The sequence below is a fragment of the Cetorhinus maximus genome, chromosome 19 (genome assembly GCF_964194155.1).
Source record: "Cetorhinus maximus chromosome 19, sCetMax3.hap1.1, whole genome shotgun sequence".
NCBI classification, from domain to species: domain Eukaryota; kingdom Metazoa; phylum Chordata; class Chondrichthyes; order Lamniformes; family Cetorhinidae; genus Cetorhinus; species Cetorhinus maximus.
The window spans coordinates 10323248-10343662 of NC_135897.1; the positions used below are offsets into that span (position 1 = coordinate 10323248).

The window sequence follows — 20415 nt, forward strand, 5'->3', positions numbered from 1 at the left end:
AGCCAATCATCTCAGCCCCAGAACACTGAAACAGGTGTTCCTCAGGGCAGTGCCCTAGGCCCAACCATATTCAGGTGCTTCATCACTGACTTTCCCTCCATAATAAGATCAGAAGTGGGAATGTTAACTAATGATTGCAATGTTCAGTCCTATTTGTAATGCCAGAGAAAAAGAAAAGGCTCTGTCCGCATGCAGCAAGAGGTTATGATGAGCTTATATAAGACACTGGTTAGACCTCAGCTGAAGTATTGTGTACAGTTCTGGGCACCACACTATAGGAAGGATGTGAACGCACTGGAGAGAGTGCAGAAGAGGTTTACAAAGATGGAGGCAGGGATGAAAAACTTCAGTTAAGATAGATTGGAGCAGTTGGGACTGCTCTCCCCAGAGAAAAGAAGGCTAAGAGGAGATTTGATGGAGGTGTTCAAAATCATGAGGGGGCTGGATAGAGTAGATAGGGAGAAACTGTTCCCGCTCATAAAAGGATCGAGAATGAGGGGGCACAGATTTAAAGTGATTTGCAAAAGAAACAAACGTGATGTGAGACAAAACTTTTCCACACAGCAAGTGGCTCGGGCCTGGAGTGCATTAGCTGGAAGTGTGGTGGAGGCAGGTTCAAATGAGGCATTCAAGAGGGCATTAGATGATTATTTAAATAGAAACAATGTGCAGGGTTACAGGGAAAAGGCAAGAGAATGGCATTAAGTCATAATGTTTATTTGGAGAGCTGGTGCAGACACGATGGGCCGAATGGCCTCCTTCTGCGTTGTAACAATTCTGTGAAGATCTGGACAGCATTCAGGCTTGTGCTAATAAGTGGCAAGTAACATTTGTACCTCAAATGTCAAGCAATGACCATCTCCAACAAGAGAGGATCTAATCACTAGCCTCTTTACATTAGACAGCATCACCATCTCTTAAGTCCCCATCAACATCATCCTGGGGTTCACTATTGACCAGCCATATAAATACTGTGGCTACAAGACTAGATCAAAGGCTGAGTATTCTAAGGTGGGCAACTTGCCTCCTGACACCCCACTGCCATTCCACCATCTTCAAGGCACAAGTCAGGAGTATAATGGGATATTCTCCCACTTGCCTGGATGTGTGCAGCTCCAACAACACTCAAGGTGGTCCATACCGTCCAGGACAAAGCAGTCCACTTGATCAGCACCCCATCAGCCAACCTTAAACATTCACTTATTCCACCACTTCTATAAGAGACACTGCAAAAACTCACCAAAACTTCACCAACAGCACCTTCCAAACCTGTGACCTCCAATGCCTAGAAGAACAAGGGCAGCAGGCACATGAGAACACCACCACCTGCAAGTTCCCCTTCAAGTTACAGATCATCCCAATTTGGAACTATATCGCTGTTCCTTCCCTGTCACTGGGACAAATCCTGGAACTCCCTTCCGAATAGCACTGTGTGTGTACCTACACCATATACTGCAGTGATTCAAGGTTACTCGCCCCACCTTCTATGGGGCAGTTAGGCATGGGCAATAAATGATGGCCAGCACAGAAAGAGGCCATTTGGCCAACGGGTCTGTACCTGCTCCTTGACAAAGCTATCCAATTAGATTAATTCTTTTCTTTCCCCATAGCTCTGTATTTTTCCCCTCAAATTAGTTATCCAGCTCCCTTTTGAAAGTTATTATTGAATCTGCTTCCATCATCCTTTCAGACAGATGAAACTTGCCTTAGTTTTCGGCGTTCCATTCAGTCAGCTCGCCAACACACAGGGAAAGCATCTCCACCCTCAACAGCCTCCAAACCAAGCTACTGAGACATCCACACAGATGGGGGTTTCTGTTTTCCCAATTACAGGGTGCATTGTCTCCTCTACTGGATGCATTGTTCAACAGAACCAAGGTTCTGGATACACCACTACTGATCCCCACCCCCAAACATGTACAAAGAACTATGCTGCAGCCTTGGAGCATGCAACAATAGTAAGCTTCCCCACCCAGTCAGTACCAACCTACTGTTCACAGCTTTTGGCTGAAGCTAAGGGGCAAGTTTCCCAGCTTTCGTAATCAGTTCAACCTCCCCAGATCCCATCAATAAACCAGGCTGCCTGGTCAATTAGCAAAGGTGCCACGAACCACTGCAGACCTGCCTACCCAGGGGGATTCAGCAATGGTAATGCCATTAAATGTCAAAAGGGAGATGGCTAGATCTGCTCTTGGAGATGGGTTATTGCCTGGCACTTGCATGGCTTGAATCTTACATTCATTTATCAGCCAAAGCCCGAATGTTGTCCAGGTCTTGCTGCATATGGACACTGACTGCTTCAGTACCTGAGGAGTTGCAAATGGTGAACATTGTGCAATCAGCAGCAGCAAACATCCCCCGCCCTCTGAGCTTACGAAGGACAAAACAGCTGAAGATGGTTGGGCACGGGACACTACCCTGAGGAACTCCTGCGGCGATGTCCTGGCATTCAACAACTACAACTATCTTCCTTTGTGCTAGGTATGACTCCAGCCACTGGGGAGTTTTCCCCCGATTCCCATTGACTTCAATTTTGCTAGGGGTCCTTGATGTCACACTTGGTCAAATACTGCCTTGATGTCAAGGGCAGTCACTCTCACCTCACCTCTTTTGTCCAAGTTTGGAGCAAGGCTGTAATGAGATCAGGAGCCGAGTGGCTCTGGTGGAGCCCAAACTGAGCAACAGTGAGCTGGTTATTGCTGCACAAATGCCGCTTGATAGCGCTGTCAACTTTGCTCATGATTGAGAGTAGACTGATGGGGCAGTAATTGACTAAGTTAGATTTGTCCTACTTTTTTTTTTTTACGGACAGGACATACCTGGCAGTTTTTCACATTGTTGGGTAGATGCCAGTGTTGTAGCTGTACCGGAACAGCTTGGCTAGCAGCATGGCTAGTTCTGGAGCACAAGACTTTGGTATTACTGTCTGGATGCTGTCAGGGCCCATAGCCTTCAGCTGTTTCTTGATATCATGTGGAGTGAATCAAATTAGCTTTTAATTCCAGATTTTATTAATTAACTAAATTCCACCAGCTGCTGTGATGGGATTTGAACCCATGTCAGAGCATTTAGCCTGGGCCTCTGGATTACTGGCCCAGTGACATTACCACTATGCCACCGCCTCTTCCAATTACAAGCCCAAGTAGCTATTAACTCTGCTGGATTGTCTATTTTAAATCTATACAGCAGTGTTGATCCATCCAAGTGGAATGTATCAAACATCACCCCTATCTAAAGAAAGTACCAAATTCAAATTTACTACTGCGAATTTGTGCCAAAATTCAATGAACCAGGTTAAAATAAACTATTAACAGTGCTTTAATCACATCAATAAAAAATGCTATGGGATTAATTTTATTTTTAAAAGGGGCTCTGTTGATGAGATCCTCTTCTAAAAGGGGTTCTATCAGAAAGTCTCCATACTCCAAGCAGTGTAGCACAGTCACCACTGAAACACTGCAAGTACAAAACTGAATTTTTCTTCGAATGCCGAGGTGCTTCTATTCAATTTTATAGCCATGTAGGCTATAAAAAGCACCATTATTTTATTTGAGAAGCTTTTGAAATTCTAAATGAAAGGACACCTACCAGTGCGGGGATCTAGTATAGACACATAAGGGAAGTCTGAGAGCTGATAGAACTGGACGTATCGTTGTCCTTCTTCACTGTCATGGTATACCTAGAAAAGAGACTGGCTGTCAAACCTGGGTCACACAGAGATTGTTCACTTGAAATAAATGCTAGTTACTAATGAGAAGAGAGTAAATGGGTACATCAGGCTATAGAGAATGTCAAACACACTGTGTTAATCTATTCATTCAGATGAAATCAAATAACTAAAGCTCTGTCAGGTGGTTATTTCCATTTCATTTCTGAATGATATGCTAGTATCCCAGAATTCAACAAATGCCCCCCTGGGTAATTATTTAACCTGAGGATGTCCAGATACTGCAAAAGACAACACCATCTGAAGAATGAGAAAGTCCTTAAACACTAGGATAGGTGATCAATTTTTCATCTTGTCACCCATTTGCCAAAAATGGAAGGTGGAATTTTTAAAGAGGATTAACTCTCCTTCTACAATTAATCTGAAATGCCAATCTTCTTTTGCTGATGAATGCAAATGGGTAATGTCTGAGGATTTTTTCAAGTGGAAGTGTGAATCTTCATGGAGTGCTGGAAATATATTCTTTTAAAAATAATTATATGGTTTGTGCAGTGCATCTGCCTGGACTGATTTTCTCAATTTAAACACTGCCCTTGTTGTGGGTTCCCCTTCTATCCACACCACATGCTATATGCTCCAGTTCAGAACCAGAGATAGCTAGAAAGGATTATGACATTAAGAGCTTAAAGTTTCACATACAGTTTTAGGAAAGGCACTTTAGAAGTCTTTTAGATAATGAGTAGAAGTGAATTCAAAACGATTTGAACCTATTAAGTGGATGGGCTGAAGGAAGAATAAGGGATTTTAAAGTATGGAAAATTCTGCCCATAAGAATAAGAATGATAAAATATGAAACCATTAGAATAGACAATTAGTTGTCAAAGATGGAAAAATAAACAATTTGGGTGCTTTTGAAATTTTGAAAACAAATTTAACTTAGCACAGTCAGTCACGTACTGGGATACTTCTCAAAGGCATTTCATCAACAGCAAAAGTAAGTTGTTCTATCACATGTAGTTCAACATCGAGAGCACATTTAGAATAGTGAATGGTGCTTTCAGCATTCTACCTTTAAAAGGATATCCTGGGACTGGATTCAGAGTGGAACTACGAGGATGATTCCCAAACTTAAAATTCCAAGTTATCAAGAGAGATCTACAGAACTGAACTTGTTTTCAAGAAAATATCAGGAGGAGGTAGATCCATGCTTTTAAAAAATGCTGAGAGGAATAAATAAATGTAGATGTTGGCAAGCTATTTAGCATGAACTGTAAAATTAACAACCTCAAACATGATTAGATCAAGGTGAATTTCCACCCCCAAATCAGATACGAATATTAAACTCCCAAGTAAATAAGCTTGTGCATCAATTAGGATCTTCAGAAAAAAATATGGCTGGATGAACATCTGGTTAGGGACAGTTTCAGGATTCCAAATACAGTCACTCAGGCATGGGAATATCAGGTCAAGGAAAGCAAATGGGGAAAGGTTAGGCAGGCAAATATTTGGAGTCATGCTTGATGTAGTTTAGGGAGTTGGAAGAGTCTTTGTCAAACATCCCCTCAGGAAAATAACTGGCTGGGTAGAGGGCATCATGGAACAAACTATTCAGGATGCGAAAGAAACAAACACAATTGAAGGCTTTTCCCGATTACGGCTTTATTTTCATATCAGCTTGGGCCTTATGAAGAGACTTTCAGTAAAGTTGAGAGCCTAGAGATTTTCTAACTCAAACAGGGCTGCAGAAAATTTCATGCTAAAAGCTTAACTCACTGTAAATGCATGATCTTAAAGGGCAGAACCAATTAGCTTCTGCAATATTTAGTTCAGATTCAAGCTCAGAGAGAAGAGATTGGAGATCAATTATCGTTCAAACAGAATATTTTTAAGAAAGGGAAGTAGACTACAAGTGTGTGACAGAAGGAGAAAGCAACTAAGATGACTTGATTTCATACAGGGCAGGGCCAAGAGATGACCCTAGTTCTGGCAATCAAGATGTAGAAACAGTTTGGGTAGCAATGAGAAATATACTTGTAGGAGTAGTTTAATCAGCCTCCTAACAATAAACACACTGTAGGACTGGGTGTATAAGAAGAAATAATGAGGGCTTGTGAGAAAAGTACGGTGATAATCATTGGTGATTTTAATCTACATATAGATTGAACAAATCAGGTTGGCAAAGGTAGCCTCGATGACAAGTTCATAGTGTTTTCGGGATAGTTTCTTAGAGCAGCACTTTTTAGCACCAACCAGAGAGATACTACATCTAGTAATGTGCAATGAGACAGGATTAATTAATGACCTCAATAGTGAAGGTGCCCCTTGGTGGCAGTGATCAAAATCTCAATGCAATCAATCAGAGTCAACGTGGTTTTGTGAACGGGAAATCATATTTGACTAAGTTATTGGAGTTTTTTGAGGGAGTGACAAGCAATGTGGATAAAGGGGAACCTATAGATGTGCTGTACTAGATCTCCTGAAAGCATTTGACAAGGTGCCACATCAAAGGTTACTACACAAAATAAGAGGTCATGGTGTAGGGGGTAACATATTAACACCAATAGAGGATTGGTTAACTAATAGGAAACAAAGAACAGGCATAAATGGGTCATTTTCAGGTTGGCAAGATGTGATGAGTGGAGTGTCACAAGGATCAGTGCTGGGGCCTCAGCTATTCACATTTTATATCAATGACTTGGATGGAGGTACTGAATGTACGGTTGCTAAAGTTGCTGATGACACAAAGATAGGTAGGAAAGTAAGTTGTGAAGAGGACATAAGGAGTCTTCAAAGAAACATAGATAGGTTAAGCGAATGGGCAAAAATTTGGCAGATGGAGTATAATGTGGGGAAATGTGAAATTGTACACTTTGGCAGGAAGAATAGAAAATCAGCACATTATTTAAATGGAGAGAGACTGCAGAACTGTGATAGAGGGATCTGTGTATCCTGGTACATGAATTAGGGAAAGTTATTATGCAGGTACAGCAAGTGATTAGGAAGGCAAATGGAATGTTGTTGTTCATTGCAAGGGGAATGGAATATAAACGTAGGGATGTTTAGCTACAGTTGTATAGGGCATTGATGACATCACATCTAGAGTACTGGGTACAGTTTTGGTCCCCTTATTTTAAGGAAGGATATAAATGAATTCGGAGCAGTTCAAAGGAGGTTCACTCGACTGGGTGGAGGGTGGTTATCTTACGAGGAAAGGTTGGACAGACTGGACCTGGATACATTGGAGTTTAGAAGATTGAGAGATCATCTTGTTGAAACATAAAAGTTCCTGAGGGGTCTTGACAGGGTGGATGCTGAAAGGACGTTTCTCTTTGTGGGAGAGACTAGAATGAGGGGACATAGTTTAAAAATAAAGGGTCTCCCATTTAAGACAGATGAGAGGAAATTTTTTCCCGAAGGTTGTGAATCTTTGGAACTCTTTTCCACAGAGAGCAGTGGAGGCAGGGTCATTGAATATTTTTAATGCAGAGGTAGATAAATTCTTGACTAACAAGGGAGTCAAAGGTTATCAGGGGGGTAGGCGGAATGTGAAGCTGAGGCCACAATCAAATCAGCCATGATCTTACTGAATGGAGGAGCAGGCTTGAGGGGCCGAATGGCCTACTCCTGCTCTTAATTCATATGCAAGCAACAAATACTTTTTGGGTCCCACCTACTTTAATCTTTTAAATTTAAAAATATACATCCTTAAAGCCGAATAGTTGAAATTTTAAAATGTTTTGACCACTGGAATTACCCAAATATCGTACAAAGAAATATCACTGGGGAACTCAATCCATCGTGGTGGATGTACCACTTGCTCCCAGCCTAGGGAGTGAACGAGCAATTGCACTGAACGCATTACTTTCAAGATAGAAAAAGATAAACACTCAAACAATGATGGGAGTAAAACATAGAAACGAATATCAGAGCGAGAGGGAGCAAAAATACACAGGAACAAAGTCTCAAAACAATGGAGGGGAAAATGAGTGATTACTACAGTTGGATTGGGCAGATTTTCTCTTGTTGCACCTACATGCGAAGAATCACCAAGGTGTAGTGCATGGAGAAAAACTAGGCAAGTAGGATCATACGCACAAAATAGAACAGCACCTCATCTTCCGACTAGGCACTTTACAGCCTTCCGGACTGAATATTGAGTTCAACAACTTTAGATCTTGAACTCCCTCCTCCATCCCAACCCCCTTTCCGTTTCTTCCCCCTCCCTTTTGTTTTTTCAAATAATTTATATAGATTTTTCTTTTCCCACTTATTTCCATTATTTTTAAATATATTCCACCCATCGTTTATTTCACCCTACCCCCACTAGAGCTACCTTGATTGTCCTGCTCTCCACTCTTAATTAGCACATTCTTTTAGATAATATCACCACCTTCAACACCTCTTTGTTCTTTTGTCTGTGACATCTTTTGGTTATCTCCTCTTATCACTGCTTGTTTGTCCCAACAACGCCCCCCCTCCACCTTAAACCAGCTTATATTTAACCCCTTTCCTATTTCTACTTAGTTCGGTTGAAGGGTCATGAGGACTCGAAACGTCAACTTTGCTCTTCTCCGCCGATGCTGCCAGACCTGCTGAGTTTTTCCAGGTATTTCTGTTTTTGTTTCACACAAAATAGAGCCTGCCTGATTTTCTATATGTAACAGATGGAAGATTGGGTGGGCTCTTATAAATTCATGAGCTTCTTCTGGCCCTGTACCCAGCTGGGTGTAAAACAAACAATATCTGTCACAGCAAATACAAAAGAAATAGATGGAAGAAAACATCAATTTAAACGTGCATTAATTTCATTGGAACAAAATTTACAGGAAAGTGAATTATTGTGATTGGCATGCAGTTAAACAGTTTCTTGCATTTCATCAGCAATAATGTACTGAACCTTTTTCACTAAAACCCTTAACACCAACAATCGCCCGCCTTTTGGTACCTGCCAAAAGATGAAATGCTCTCGAATGATGGTTTTCACAGCCTCATTGCTCCAAACATCACGATTCAAACACTGGCAAGCAAAGTCTTGCACATTTTGAATGTTTACCATTAACCACTTGTTCTGCAGCTGTCCCGACTCCTTTGCCTGTTCAAAGAGAGAAGAAACGAATGACTAGAAGATTGCAACTTCATGGTTTGTATTAAGTGCTGAGCTGTATCTTGTACTGGAAATTAAATGCTTCAAAAATACATTCCAGGGAATTACCACATAAAATGTGTAAAGGGAGGCATCTGTAGTGTCTCAGTCACATCTTGCTCCAGTTTTTTTGTACTGCTGGCTTGAGATAGTCAGGGAATAGACCTGGTTCAGGAATAAATCTACAATATTGTAAAGAACATTTCTTTTTATTTTGTGTTGGACTATGGATTAAAATTACAATGGCTGCAGTTTGAAAGCCATATCCACTGGAACAGGATGAGAGATATATGCAATGTTGCTGTCCTGGAACAAAGTGTGCCATGAAAGACAGGGTGGTGCCAGAAAGGAGTCCTGTACCAAGGGAGCTGTCTGGCAACAACGTTTTAATTGGTTCTTGACCAGTAACCAGTTTTGAGAGAGGGCAATACAGCAGAATAACCCCTAGCCTGAAAGGAATAAGACCTAAAGCCCCTCTCTCCTGTGTGTACAATTCTAGTAATTCTACAATAGCAGCTAGCTGGTTTTTTTTCTCATCATATCTCTATAATCTGCTCTCTGAAAATCTCTGTCAAGAGGCAAAAGGAGAAAATCACTGTTAGAGACATTGAAGGGCAAGTGTTCAACCAGTAAACTAAATACTGAAAGTGCTGGAAGACCACCTCGTGTCATTAACAAGAACTGAAAGGAATTTGGAAGACATCGATCAAAATCAACCCACTGAATCCTGTACTCCCAAATTAGTGCTATTGAACTTTTTTATCCCACCCTTAAAATCTACGTTTTTGTGCATTGTGCCGTGTGTGTGTATTGGGGTTTAAGAAAGGGTAGAGTTTAGGTTATAGAGTTAGAAATTAGCAGTTCATATTTCTTTCTTTTGCCACTGGTTAAAGACGGTTTGTTCAATACACAGTTATTTACTTATTAAGTTTACAAACCTGGTGCTCATATTCTATTATCCTAAATTAAACAGTTAGGTAGAATTTGGGTAATCTGGTGGTTTGGTCAAACTTTTCACATTTGTCACAGCTTGGGGAACAGTGGGACTTGATATTACAGTGCACTGTCCCCAGTGAGTCATGACAATATGCTCTGGACTTTAGAACTGGCTGATGAAACATAAAAGGCTTTTTGGGCTGTACACGACAATATTATACCACTGTAGATCAGTACAATGCTGTGCAGCATTCTACTGTAGAGTGGATGTAGACTTGAAGGAAACACCTGAAGGGTTCAATCAGCTAATGGAACTTTGTCTTTTCAAGTCTTGCACTTCATTTGTATCAGCATTCCATTGTAGATGGCTTTTTTTGTGAGCTAGATGTCTGATACACACAAATTAAGCACCACGTTTAAGAGACTTCAAATCAAGCTATTGAGAAATTTACATCTACATGTAGGGTTCCTGTTTATCCAAATTGGAGTGCCGCTTGCTCAGCTAAGACTACCCTACACATCAAGGAATTGGCTTGTACGATTCATTGTACTGAGTGGTAAAAATCTTGGCCTCTGCTGACACATCTATCCTTCAGGTTCCATTAGTGAGCAAATCATTATTCAAGGTGCCCTGGAATACTTCAGAGCTATGTGGTTGATCTGTCAGATTACCAAGTATACCATGGAAAATTAACTTGGTTCCAACTTTCATTGCCATCATGATCTCACCAAGTGGGCAGTTACTAGTTGGTCATTAGACATGTAATGTGTGTTCATTTCAGCCACCGTTAAGTGAGCCGAAGATACTAGGATATCCTCACAACTGACATGGTAAGTAGCTCAATACAAGTGTTCTGCAATCATCCTCTTGACCACTGAAATATACATACATACCCCACTGAATGAGTAAGTTTTGGCATAGTGGTAGCAAAAGACTACTCTACAATCAGCCCCCTCGCCCCACCCTGCACCCCACCACCAACCCATTGTATAGGTTTTGATACCTGACAAACCCTTCCCGCCATTTAGGACTAACCATCCTATCAGCTGGTATAAAGATGGTTACAGATCATTCACAATATGGTTGTTGATTGTTAATCATACACTTGCTTGAGATCTTTGATGAGGTAACAAAGAGGGTTGATGAGGGTAATGCTGCTGTGGTGTACATGGACTTCCAAAAGGCATTTGATAAAGTGCCGTACAGCAGACTTGTCAGCAAAGTTAGAGCTCATGGAACAAAAGGGGCAGAGCAACATAGATATGAAATTGGTCAAGTGACAGGAAACAAAGAGTAATGGTGAATAGTTGTTTTTCAGACTGGAGGAAGGCTTATAGTGAAGTTCCCCAGGAATCAGTGTAAGGACCCCTGCTCTTCCTGATATCTATTAATATCCTAGACCTTGGTGTATAGGGCACAATTTCAAAATCTGTAGATGATATGAAACTTGGAAGCATTGTGGACTATGAGGTGGACAGTGCAAAACTTCAAAAGGACATAGGCAAGTTGGTGGAATGGGTGGACAAGTGGCAGATGAAGTTCAATGTGAAGAGATGTGAGCAATTTAGTTTGGTAGGAAAAACGTGGAGAGACAATATAAAATAAAGGAAACAATTCTAAAGGGAGTGCAGGAGCAGGGGGACCCGGGTGTATTATGTGCATAAGCCATTGAAAGGTGGCAGAACAGGTTGAAAGAATTTAATAAAGCATAAAGTCAAAACATCCCTGATAGTTTTACCTTAGTTCACGGTAAATACAAACAAGCATATGGGAGCTGGTTTTTGTGTTGGCAGAAGAGAAATATTATAAATCCCGAATTAGAACAAGGGTCAGCCAACAAACAAGAGAGGAACCAAGTAAGCAGGTGCCAGCTTTGGTTATAACTGTAATTGTGTTGCTACTCAAATGTTATAGATACAGAGCCATTGTTTTTTTTGGTCAATGTGGGCTCAAGCTTCTGCTGGGGAAATCAAGCTGAAATCACCATGGGATTTACACATGTCATTTATAATTTGCTTATTACCTGAAGTTGTATTGTAAATAGCACGTGAAGTCTCAGAGCAAAATAAAATAAAGTTTTCATTTATAAAGCGTCACATCAAGTTTGAAGTGGCATTTCAAACAATGCAGTACAATGACTGTTATGCAGGAGCTGGCACAGAGGTTGTATGCCCTCAAGCTCCTTCATCTGAAATTTCCTCATGTACCAGCCTTAAAAGACAAATCAAATTGGTGCCTTACTCATGATGAGGTTTGTTTACTTGATCAGGTCCTCTGTAGCTGACAGAGAATCCAGGCCAAGGACCTTGAAAGAACTCAATTTATTTTTGTCCTGTTTGTATTGCTTCATCTTCAAGTGACCCATGAGTCCTTAGGCTAATGAGATGAATACAATGAACCATTCTTCCTTTACCACAAGGCAAATCTGTCTTATCTATTAAGAATTACTGAAATGCTAGGTGGATGACCCATCTTGGCCTCCTCCTGAGGTTCCTATTATCACAGATGCCAGTCTTCGGGCAATTCAATTCATTCTACATGATTAAGAAACAGCTGAGAACACTGGGTACAGCAGGGGTCCCTACATCCTAGCTGTAATGTTGAAAAATTGTGCTCCAGAGCTAGCCACACCCCTAGGCAAGCTCTTCCAATACAGCTGCAACATTGGCAGTCACCCAACAAAGTGAAAAATTGCCCAGGTATGCCCCATCAGTCTACTCTCAATCATCAGCAAAGTGATGGAAAGTGTCATTGACAGATGTATCAAGCAGCTCAGTTTGGGTCCTGCCAAGAACACGACTCCAGACCTCATTTCAGCCTTGGTCCAAACATGGACAGATCAGGTGAGAGCGACTGCCCTTGTCAACATGGCAGTACTTGACCAAGTGTGGCATCACGGAGCTTTGGTAAAATTGAAGTAAATGAGAATCAGGGAAAATTCTTTACTGACTGGAGTCATGCCAAGCATAAAGAAAGATGATTGTGGTTGTTGGAGGCCAATCATCTCAGCCCCAGGACATCAATGCAGGAGTTCCTCAGCATAGTGTCATAGGCCCAACCATCTTCAGCTGCTTCATCAATGACTACTCCTCCATGAGAAGGTCAGAAGTGGGGAGGATGTTTGCTGATGATTGCAGCATTCAGTTCTATTTGCAACTATCAGAAAATGAAGCAATCAGTGCCTACATGCACCTGAACAATTGTCAGGCTTGGGCCAAGTGGTTCATCAAACAATGAATTTGCATTTATATATAGTGTCTTTCAAATCCTCAGAAATTCATCATTAATGAAGGTTTTTTTTTTTTTTGCATCTTATCCCAGAGGGACCAGCGTACAATAAGTTCAAGAGCAGCATTCAAGCCTTGAATGGATGTGGACTTCGTAGAGAATTAAAGTTAGGTAGTGTTTGTCACAAAGAACAAACTTCTTGGAAGGAAGCTTTGGCATTGGAGAGGAGGCAGGAGGAGGAACAACTAAGTGGAGCCAAAGGGTACTGGTTTGACAAGCAAGAGACAAGATTAAACAGAAACCTTGAAAAATTGAAGCAGCAAGATTACACTTACCAAAAGAGCATGGAGATCAAGACAAAATGAATCAATTGTGAAGGAATGACATTTGCATGCAAATGATCAAAAGGAAGCAACATTACCCCAAATCAGTGTCACAATTCCCTCAGTACCAAGACCACAGCCTGCATTTGTACATCACTTTTAATGTGAAGAACATCAAAACGAACTTCACAGAGGCAGAATCAGATGTCTAACAGAGGTTTAAAAAAGGTAAGTTTTGGGGAGTCTTGAGGGTTCCAGTGGGTCGGGAGGGTTATAAAGGTCACAAAATTTAGGGAAAGTTCTAAAATAGGTGAAGTGCTGCAACTGATCGTGGAATGAAGATGCAAAGGAGGCCAGGGTTGAAAGTAGAGTCTAAGTGTGCAGTGCTGGTGGAAGACATAAGACCAGCAAAGCTTTGAGTGGTAGCGTTGTAAATTCACTAGAACAAACTGAATGTGTTTCGGGGTTTGGTGACAATGAAGCATAGGATCAATAAGGGTGCAAGATAGGATTTGGGAAGGGCAGTTTTGGATGAACAAGAGTACAGCCAAGTGACAGTAGAGAAGAAAGACAGTGAAGAGGAAAACAGTTGACTGTCATGAACACAGGTACAAAGGAGGTCACTGGGAACTGACCAGAACAGTCTTAGTGCTATGGTCATGGTGGAAACTGAACTCAAAATGATCTTAACATCAGTGGGGTTGATATATTACGTTGTGTGCTTAAATAAGCTAGTAATCCAATGCTTCCATTTCAGATGCATTTCAATTATTTTTAGGAAGAGTTAGCGATAAAACAAGTATCTAATGAACATCGTTTACAAAGTTATTTGATTTCCTGTGACATGTAGCTTCCTGTAACTAATTAATTTATTTGAATTTTTGCTGATTCTTTTCCAATTTGCCTCCTCTGTCTATGCCTCCCATACTTTTGTACTGCTTAGCATTCTCAGCCCGTGGATCTTTCTGCTCTCTTCTAAACCTCTCCCACTTCTTTGTAGAACTATGATGTATTTTGACTTTTGGTTCGTATGTTCTAGTCTGCTTACCTTTCACAGATCTCTATCCTTCTCTCTAAGTTTGTTGCATCATACAAGCTATTTATTCACCTATCATTTGTGCCAGTGACTGACAGAAATCATGCACTAGGATTTACTTCCCAGCATAGGCATGATGGGCCAAATGGCTTCCCTTCTGAGTACAGATGTTGAACAATTTCTAATCTAAGCTGCACTGAACCCTCCAAAAGAAATTCTATAGATAATTTTAACATTTTCCATTTAGTGAGAGTCCCATCACACCTTGCAGAAGCAAAATACCAAAAATATGTTCTCATCTTGCATCCATAGGACAAAAAAATGAGTAAATTGGTTGAAATTTTCACTTGTAAGATTACAAAATATCTAAGTAAATTAGTAGTGCAATTAAGTTGGTAAATATCCAGGAAGAATGAGTAAAGCACAAAAAACTATGCAAATTGATCATTTCCTTCTCTGCACTGCCACCACCGCCCCCACTCAAATGCTGGGATAGTAGAAACCAAATCATCCAAGTAAGCTTTGTGAACTTAAACACATAACAGGTGGCTTAACGTGAGATCTCAGAAGTGTACCTGGGATTAGTTTGCCTGTTTTCAGAAATAATATCAAGGCTCCTTAAATATAAAGAGAAAATGCTGGAAATACGCAGGATCAGGCAGCATCTGTGGAGAGAGGAACAAGAATTACCTTTTCAGGTCTTGTGATCTTTCATCAGAACCTGAAAGAGATCTGAAACGTTAACTCTGTTCCTCTCTCTCTCTCTCTCTCTCCACAGATGCTGCCAGACCTGAATAATTCTAGCATTTCCAGTCTTTATTTCAGATTTGCAGCACCTGCAGTATTTCATCTTTTGTGATCAATATTCATTTTATTTGCTTAAGTTGGGTCCAAATCTAGATTCTGCATCACTATGGGAAGAGCCACTACCCTGCAGATCACGAGCTGAATAAAATCACAGAATGGTTACAACTTCTAAATACCCATCCTTCTAGATTTACATATTAGACTTTCCCCGAATAGATTCAGGGCAATTCTTTCCTTGTTGATGCATTTTGTGGGGTTCAAAAGGAAGAGGTTGATCATAATCAGGGCTTCCCAATTTTCAGTAATGTGGTCATTCTTGATTCCTGGGATTTGGCATCCTATTTCTTCAGAATTAATCACCGATCCTACACTGGCTGATTTTACTGGTGTCATACATTGGTTTCTATTCCCATTTCCATCAAGATGCTATTCATTCCTCTATCACATGATGATACATCAAGGATGTTGCAACATCCAGTTGAGCAGCAATACCATCTTTACATTAAGTATTTTTAAAACTTAATTCTGCCTCCTCTGAACAACTTGGGAGAAAATACTGAAGTTACTAAATGTACAACAGGATAAATTTGATTATCCTCAACATCTTAAGTTACCTCTAACATTCAGATAGGTCCATCTGTAGATATAATAGCACAGAAATTTATTTCTGGGGAAAGGCCATCGTTCTATCTAGTTTCTTTCTCTCTCAATTCCATCTCTTTCCAGAGACGTATCACTACATATCATTTAGAAAAAAATCATCAGCCATAAGCTCTTTCATGTACCAGGAACTTTGTCTATTTCCTTTTTAGAACCTTAACTTCCTACTAAATTCCTGTGCTGTTTGTTTCATATGATAATATTCCCAAAGGAATTCTCTCAGTAGTCTGTGTGTGTATTGACCTTGAAGCTCATGCTGAAGTTTCATATATGGCAGGAAAATTTCTGCATAAACTTCCAACTTATCAAGCCCCTTCATAATCTTAAGCATTCCAGTAAGTCTCCAGACTAATTTGCCACAAGTCTCAGGATACACAGCCACTCTTTCTCTCTAAATTCTGTGATTAAGTGGCAGTGGAGACTTTCCTGCTCACAAATCCAACTGCTGCATATCCTCCATGTTGATGTTCTTGTGACTATTCCCTATGTGTTATCATTTGCAAATTTCACCATTTTTGAACTGATTCTAGTCTCCAGGCAATAGTTGTGGCTCAGTTTTTGACACAGTCACCTCACAGATTATAAGGTTTGCAGGTTTAAGTTCCACTCCAGAGACATGAGGACAAAAATAGAGGGTGACACTCCAGTGCAGTACTAAGGGAGTGCTGCACTGCCAGAAGTGCCCTCTTTTGGATGGGACATTAAAACAAGGTCCACTCTGCCGAGTTAGGTGGATGTAAAAAATTCCCATGGTTCTATTCAAATAAGAGTAGGGGATTTTTCCCCATGTCCTGGCCAACATTTATCCCTCATCACATTCTGTTTGTGGAACCGTGCTGTGCACAAACTGGTTGTCACAATTCCCACATCTGAAATTCAAAAGAACTTCATTGGCAGTAAAGTGCTTTGGGACATCATGAGATTGTGAAAGTTGCTGTATAAATGCACATCCTTTTTTCAATTATGAAAAATTATGAACTAATTTCTTGCTCCCAGTAGCAGCTAATTCTCAGACAGATGTCTCCTTTTTGAAACCAGGAACTAATAGTAGTTATATTACTCCAGATGTCAATACTTCAAGGCCATGTATAATCATAAACTCACTTCTTTCCATTCATAAGCTATACTCTTCCCTGTGCATTTGGTTTTCTTTGCACCATGATGAACCCACGAAGATAGCATGACTTCATTCCTCCAATTTGTTCCCAGAGATACTACCTATTCCTTCTTCCAAATCTCATTCACTTTACAATTAACGGTATTAAGCTCCATCTGCCATCTCCCTGTTCAAAAATTCAGCTGCTTCAAATCCTTCTGAGCCTATGAATAATGCTCCTCTTTTGGCACTGGTTACACTTGACACCATCTGTGGATGTAGATATCTTTGGACTGGTTTCAATCTCAAAGCCTAGTAAAAATTTTGAACCATGAAAGTCAGTAGCAACCAATTACCAGGCAGCTGTCTTCTGACTTATTGCTTTCTTTCAACTAGTCATTCTGTCAATTCAGAATAATCTAGCCATCCTAAAGACTGGAACCTTATAATGTAGTCTCTTTTGTGGTGGTGTCATAGGTTTATTAAAATGCAAAGTTAGCATCCAATCTCACTGCTGTCCACAAAGTTAGCATCAACAAATTTCCAATGGAATCTTGAGACACCAGCTGGAACCACACACAGAGGCAGCAAGGCAAATAGGTTTTGCAGGGTTTCGGCAGAAGGATCTGGGGAGGAGGAAAAAGAATCTGAATTTGTCCATGTGTCTGGAACCTACGGACTTTCAGAAACAGATTCCAGACTGTGCTGCATTTCCCAAGTTCCAGCTGGAATTCATACAATCATCTTTCTGACTAGCAGATGCCCCAGATATTTCACCCATGTTTGTTGTGGGCAGGATTGCATTCCACTGGAATGGGAGGTGGAAGGGGGGTGGGATGGGGGGAAATATTGGGACTGGACGTTGAGCTAGCCTATATATTGAAGGGGCAATTTGTGTCTTATTGGTAGACCCATCATAGACAGACTTGATGGTTGATGGTCTACTTAAATGTGTTGTCAAAAAGGTAACATTGCTATTGCAGTATGTGTATCTGGCTAGTGATGAGTAGGTTGTCCTCTGGCTTATGTCCATGGCCAGGTCATCTTGTCCCAAAACTTGGTCTGCATGTGAGCAGAGTAAATGAGCTGCTTGTTTTTAAAACAGGCCATCAGTCAGTCAGCTATTGAAGCATCTTTTTCAGAAAGGACTTTCAACCTCCTGTTGATCAAACCAGGCTTAATGCTACTGCTCAATGAAGCCAATGTCTTAGATATAGCACTTTGAAAAATGCCAGAGTTGGAGTCATTTTTGAGCAATACGATCTAGCCCAGTGCTTCAGTAATGATCCAGCACAGCTGCAAAGTCATAATCTTCAACTGCTTGACATGGAGGCTCACTGGTTCTCACCAGGATACAGCAGAATGGTGAGCAACGGTATTTTGGTCAACTGATGTAATGGCATCTGTCACAGGAGACAATGGACTGCACACAGGAGTTCGTCACTTCTGGATTGAACATCGTTTATTGCGGCTGTAGAGGCCACTTAAGTGTGTGGCAGTCCCTTCCGCTGCTGGCACTGACGAATAACAATAGCCCAAGGTCAAGTGATGTTATTTCCCTCCGTTGGGCTCTCTTTTTCGGCATCTGGTCATTTCTTTAGTCCTCTGCTTTCTCCATGCCCTTCCTGACTGCTTGTCTCCAGGAGCATCAGTCAGCAGCGAGGACTTTCCATGCATCGACTTGACCCCAGTCAACTTGAAGTCTCACTTGCAGACTTCCGTGCATCGCAGACATGGGTGACCTGTTAGTCACGTGCCAATAGCAAGCTCACCATAAAGCATGTCTTTGGCAATGCAGCTGTCATCCATTCTGTTCACATAATCCAACCAATGGGGTCGTTCCTGACTCAAGGGGGCAAACACTGGGGATCCCTGCACACTGGTGTACTTCAATTTTTGGTACTCTGTCTTGCCAGAAGATGACCAATATTCTGAAGCAGTGGAGATGGAAGCTGTTCAACCTTTTCTTGGCTTGCATAAGTTGCCCATGCTTCGCTACTGTAAGGAGGGTGCCGAGAACACAAGTCTGGTACACATGGAGCTTTATATTTTTGGTTAGTTTACAGTTGGCCCGTACTCAACTTCTCAACTTTGACATAACAGCTATGACTTTAGCAATCCTGGTGCTGATTTCAGTATCAAGGGACAGGTTGTTTGTAATTGCTGATCCAAGTTATGTAAAGAAGTCAACCTCCAGGGTGAGATTGTTGATGTTGATGAAGGTCAATTAGGTAATGACATATCCAGTAGTCTGCATCAAACATAGCTCTGGTGATTTAGGCATCCTGCAAATCCCACTTTCAAATGATGTAGGTGCCAGTAGAGAGAGCATGGTGGATACACAACTGTGTGTATTAACCTGGCTAATAAAAAGTGTTGAGCACTAGTTTGTGCTCTATGTACCTGTAAAATCTAACACCATTGCCATTTATAATTTTTATGTTTGGCCTGACCAGTCTAAGTTGGTACAAAAACAAAAAATGCTGGAAAATCTCAGCAGGTCTGACAGCATCTGTGGAGAGAAAGACAGTTAACATTTTGAGTCCGTATGACTCTTCTTCAGAGAGGGAGAAAGAGGAGTCTCTGAAGAGTCATACGGACTCGAAACATTAACTCTGTCTTTCTCTCCACAGATGTTGTCAGACCTGCTGAGCTTTTCCAGCGTTTTGTTTTTGTTTGATTTCCAGCATTCGCAGTATTTTGCCTTTATCTTACAGTCTAAGTTGGTGTTTACTCTCCACATGAGCAGCAGTCCTAATCCCATATGACCATTCTGCTTCCATATCATTTATCAATAACTTAGATGTTATTCCATACCATCTAACAAACCTATTCCTAAAGGCTAACACAGTTTCTGCTTCAAACAGTGATTGCATTCAACATCCTCTCAATCCTGTGTAAAAAAAAAAGGTTGTCTGCTCTCAGTTCTAAATCTCTTACATTTAACCTTGCATACCTGTCTTTTCAATCCAGATCCTTAAATCATGGGAACAGTCAGTTTCTATGTACTCTGTTCTGTACCTTCATAATTTTAAAAACCTCCATCAAATTCCCTGGTTACCTCCTGTTTTAATGAAAACAGCCTCATACCATTGCAGCAAGTGTAAAAGGAGGTTCATTCTCCATTTAAACTGTATCTGGATGGGGAGTACTTGATAGAGTGAGGGCAAGGGAATCTTTATTTATGTGCAAAAAAAATTTAGATGTATACTTTAAAAGCTTTCAAGTTATAAGATTTTAAAATCCTGAGGGAGAGGTCATCAGCCCCAGGAAGCAATTGGGAACTTGCACTAAGTAATGGTCTGGCTCCACCTAGAGTACTGTCCACAATTATTGTCACTGTACTACTATGAGAACATCTTGGCTTAGGAAATGGATGACCAAATTACTATTTCTGAATAGGCTTTGAAAAACAGCTTTGGAAATTGCAAATATTTACACCAGAGAATAAGTGGCTAGATGGTATAGGGTTGTTACAGGTTCTAAGGGGTGTGGCCAAATGCAAGGAACAATAGACG

At 40.9% G+C, this 20415-nt stretch overlaps 1 protein-coding gene across 2 annotated transcripts in view; it reads right to left on the minus strand.

The window, feature by feature from the left end:
- The window catches only part of ubxn7 (UBX domain protein 7), a 101098-nt gene that overhangs the window by 21846 nt on the left and 58837 nt on the right, over window positions 1-20415 (minus strand). For both annotated transcript variants that reach the window (XR_013579578.1, XM_078563466.1), the window contains exons 6-7: window positions 8613-8759; window positions 3589-3679 (exon numbers count right to left, since the gene is read on the minus strand). Coding sequence is in view for 1 of the 2 variants with exons in the window: in XM_078563466.1 (XP_078419592.1) it covers window positions 3589-3679; window positions 8613-8759 (238 nt within the window). In the remaining variant the exon portion in view is untranslated. The remainder of the gene's footprint in view (window positions 1-3588; window positions 3680-8612; window positions 8760-20415) is intronic.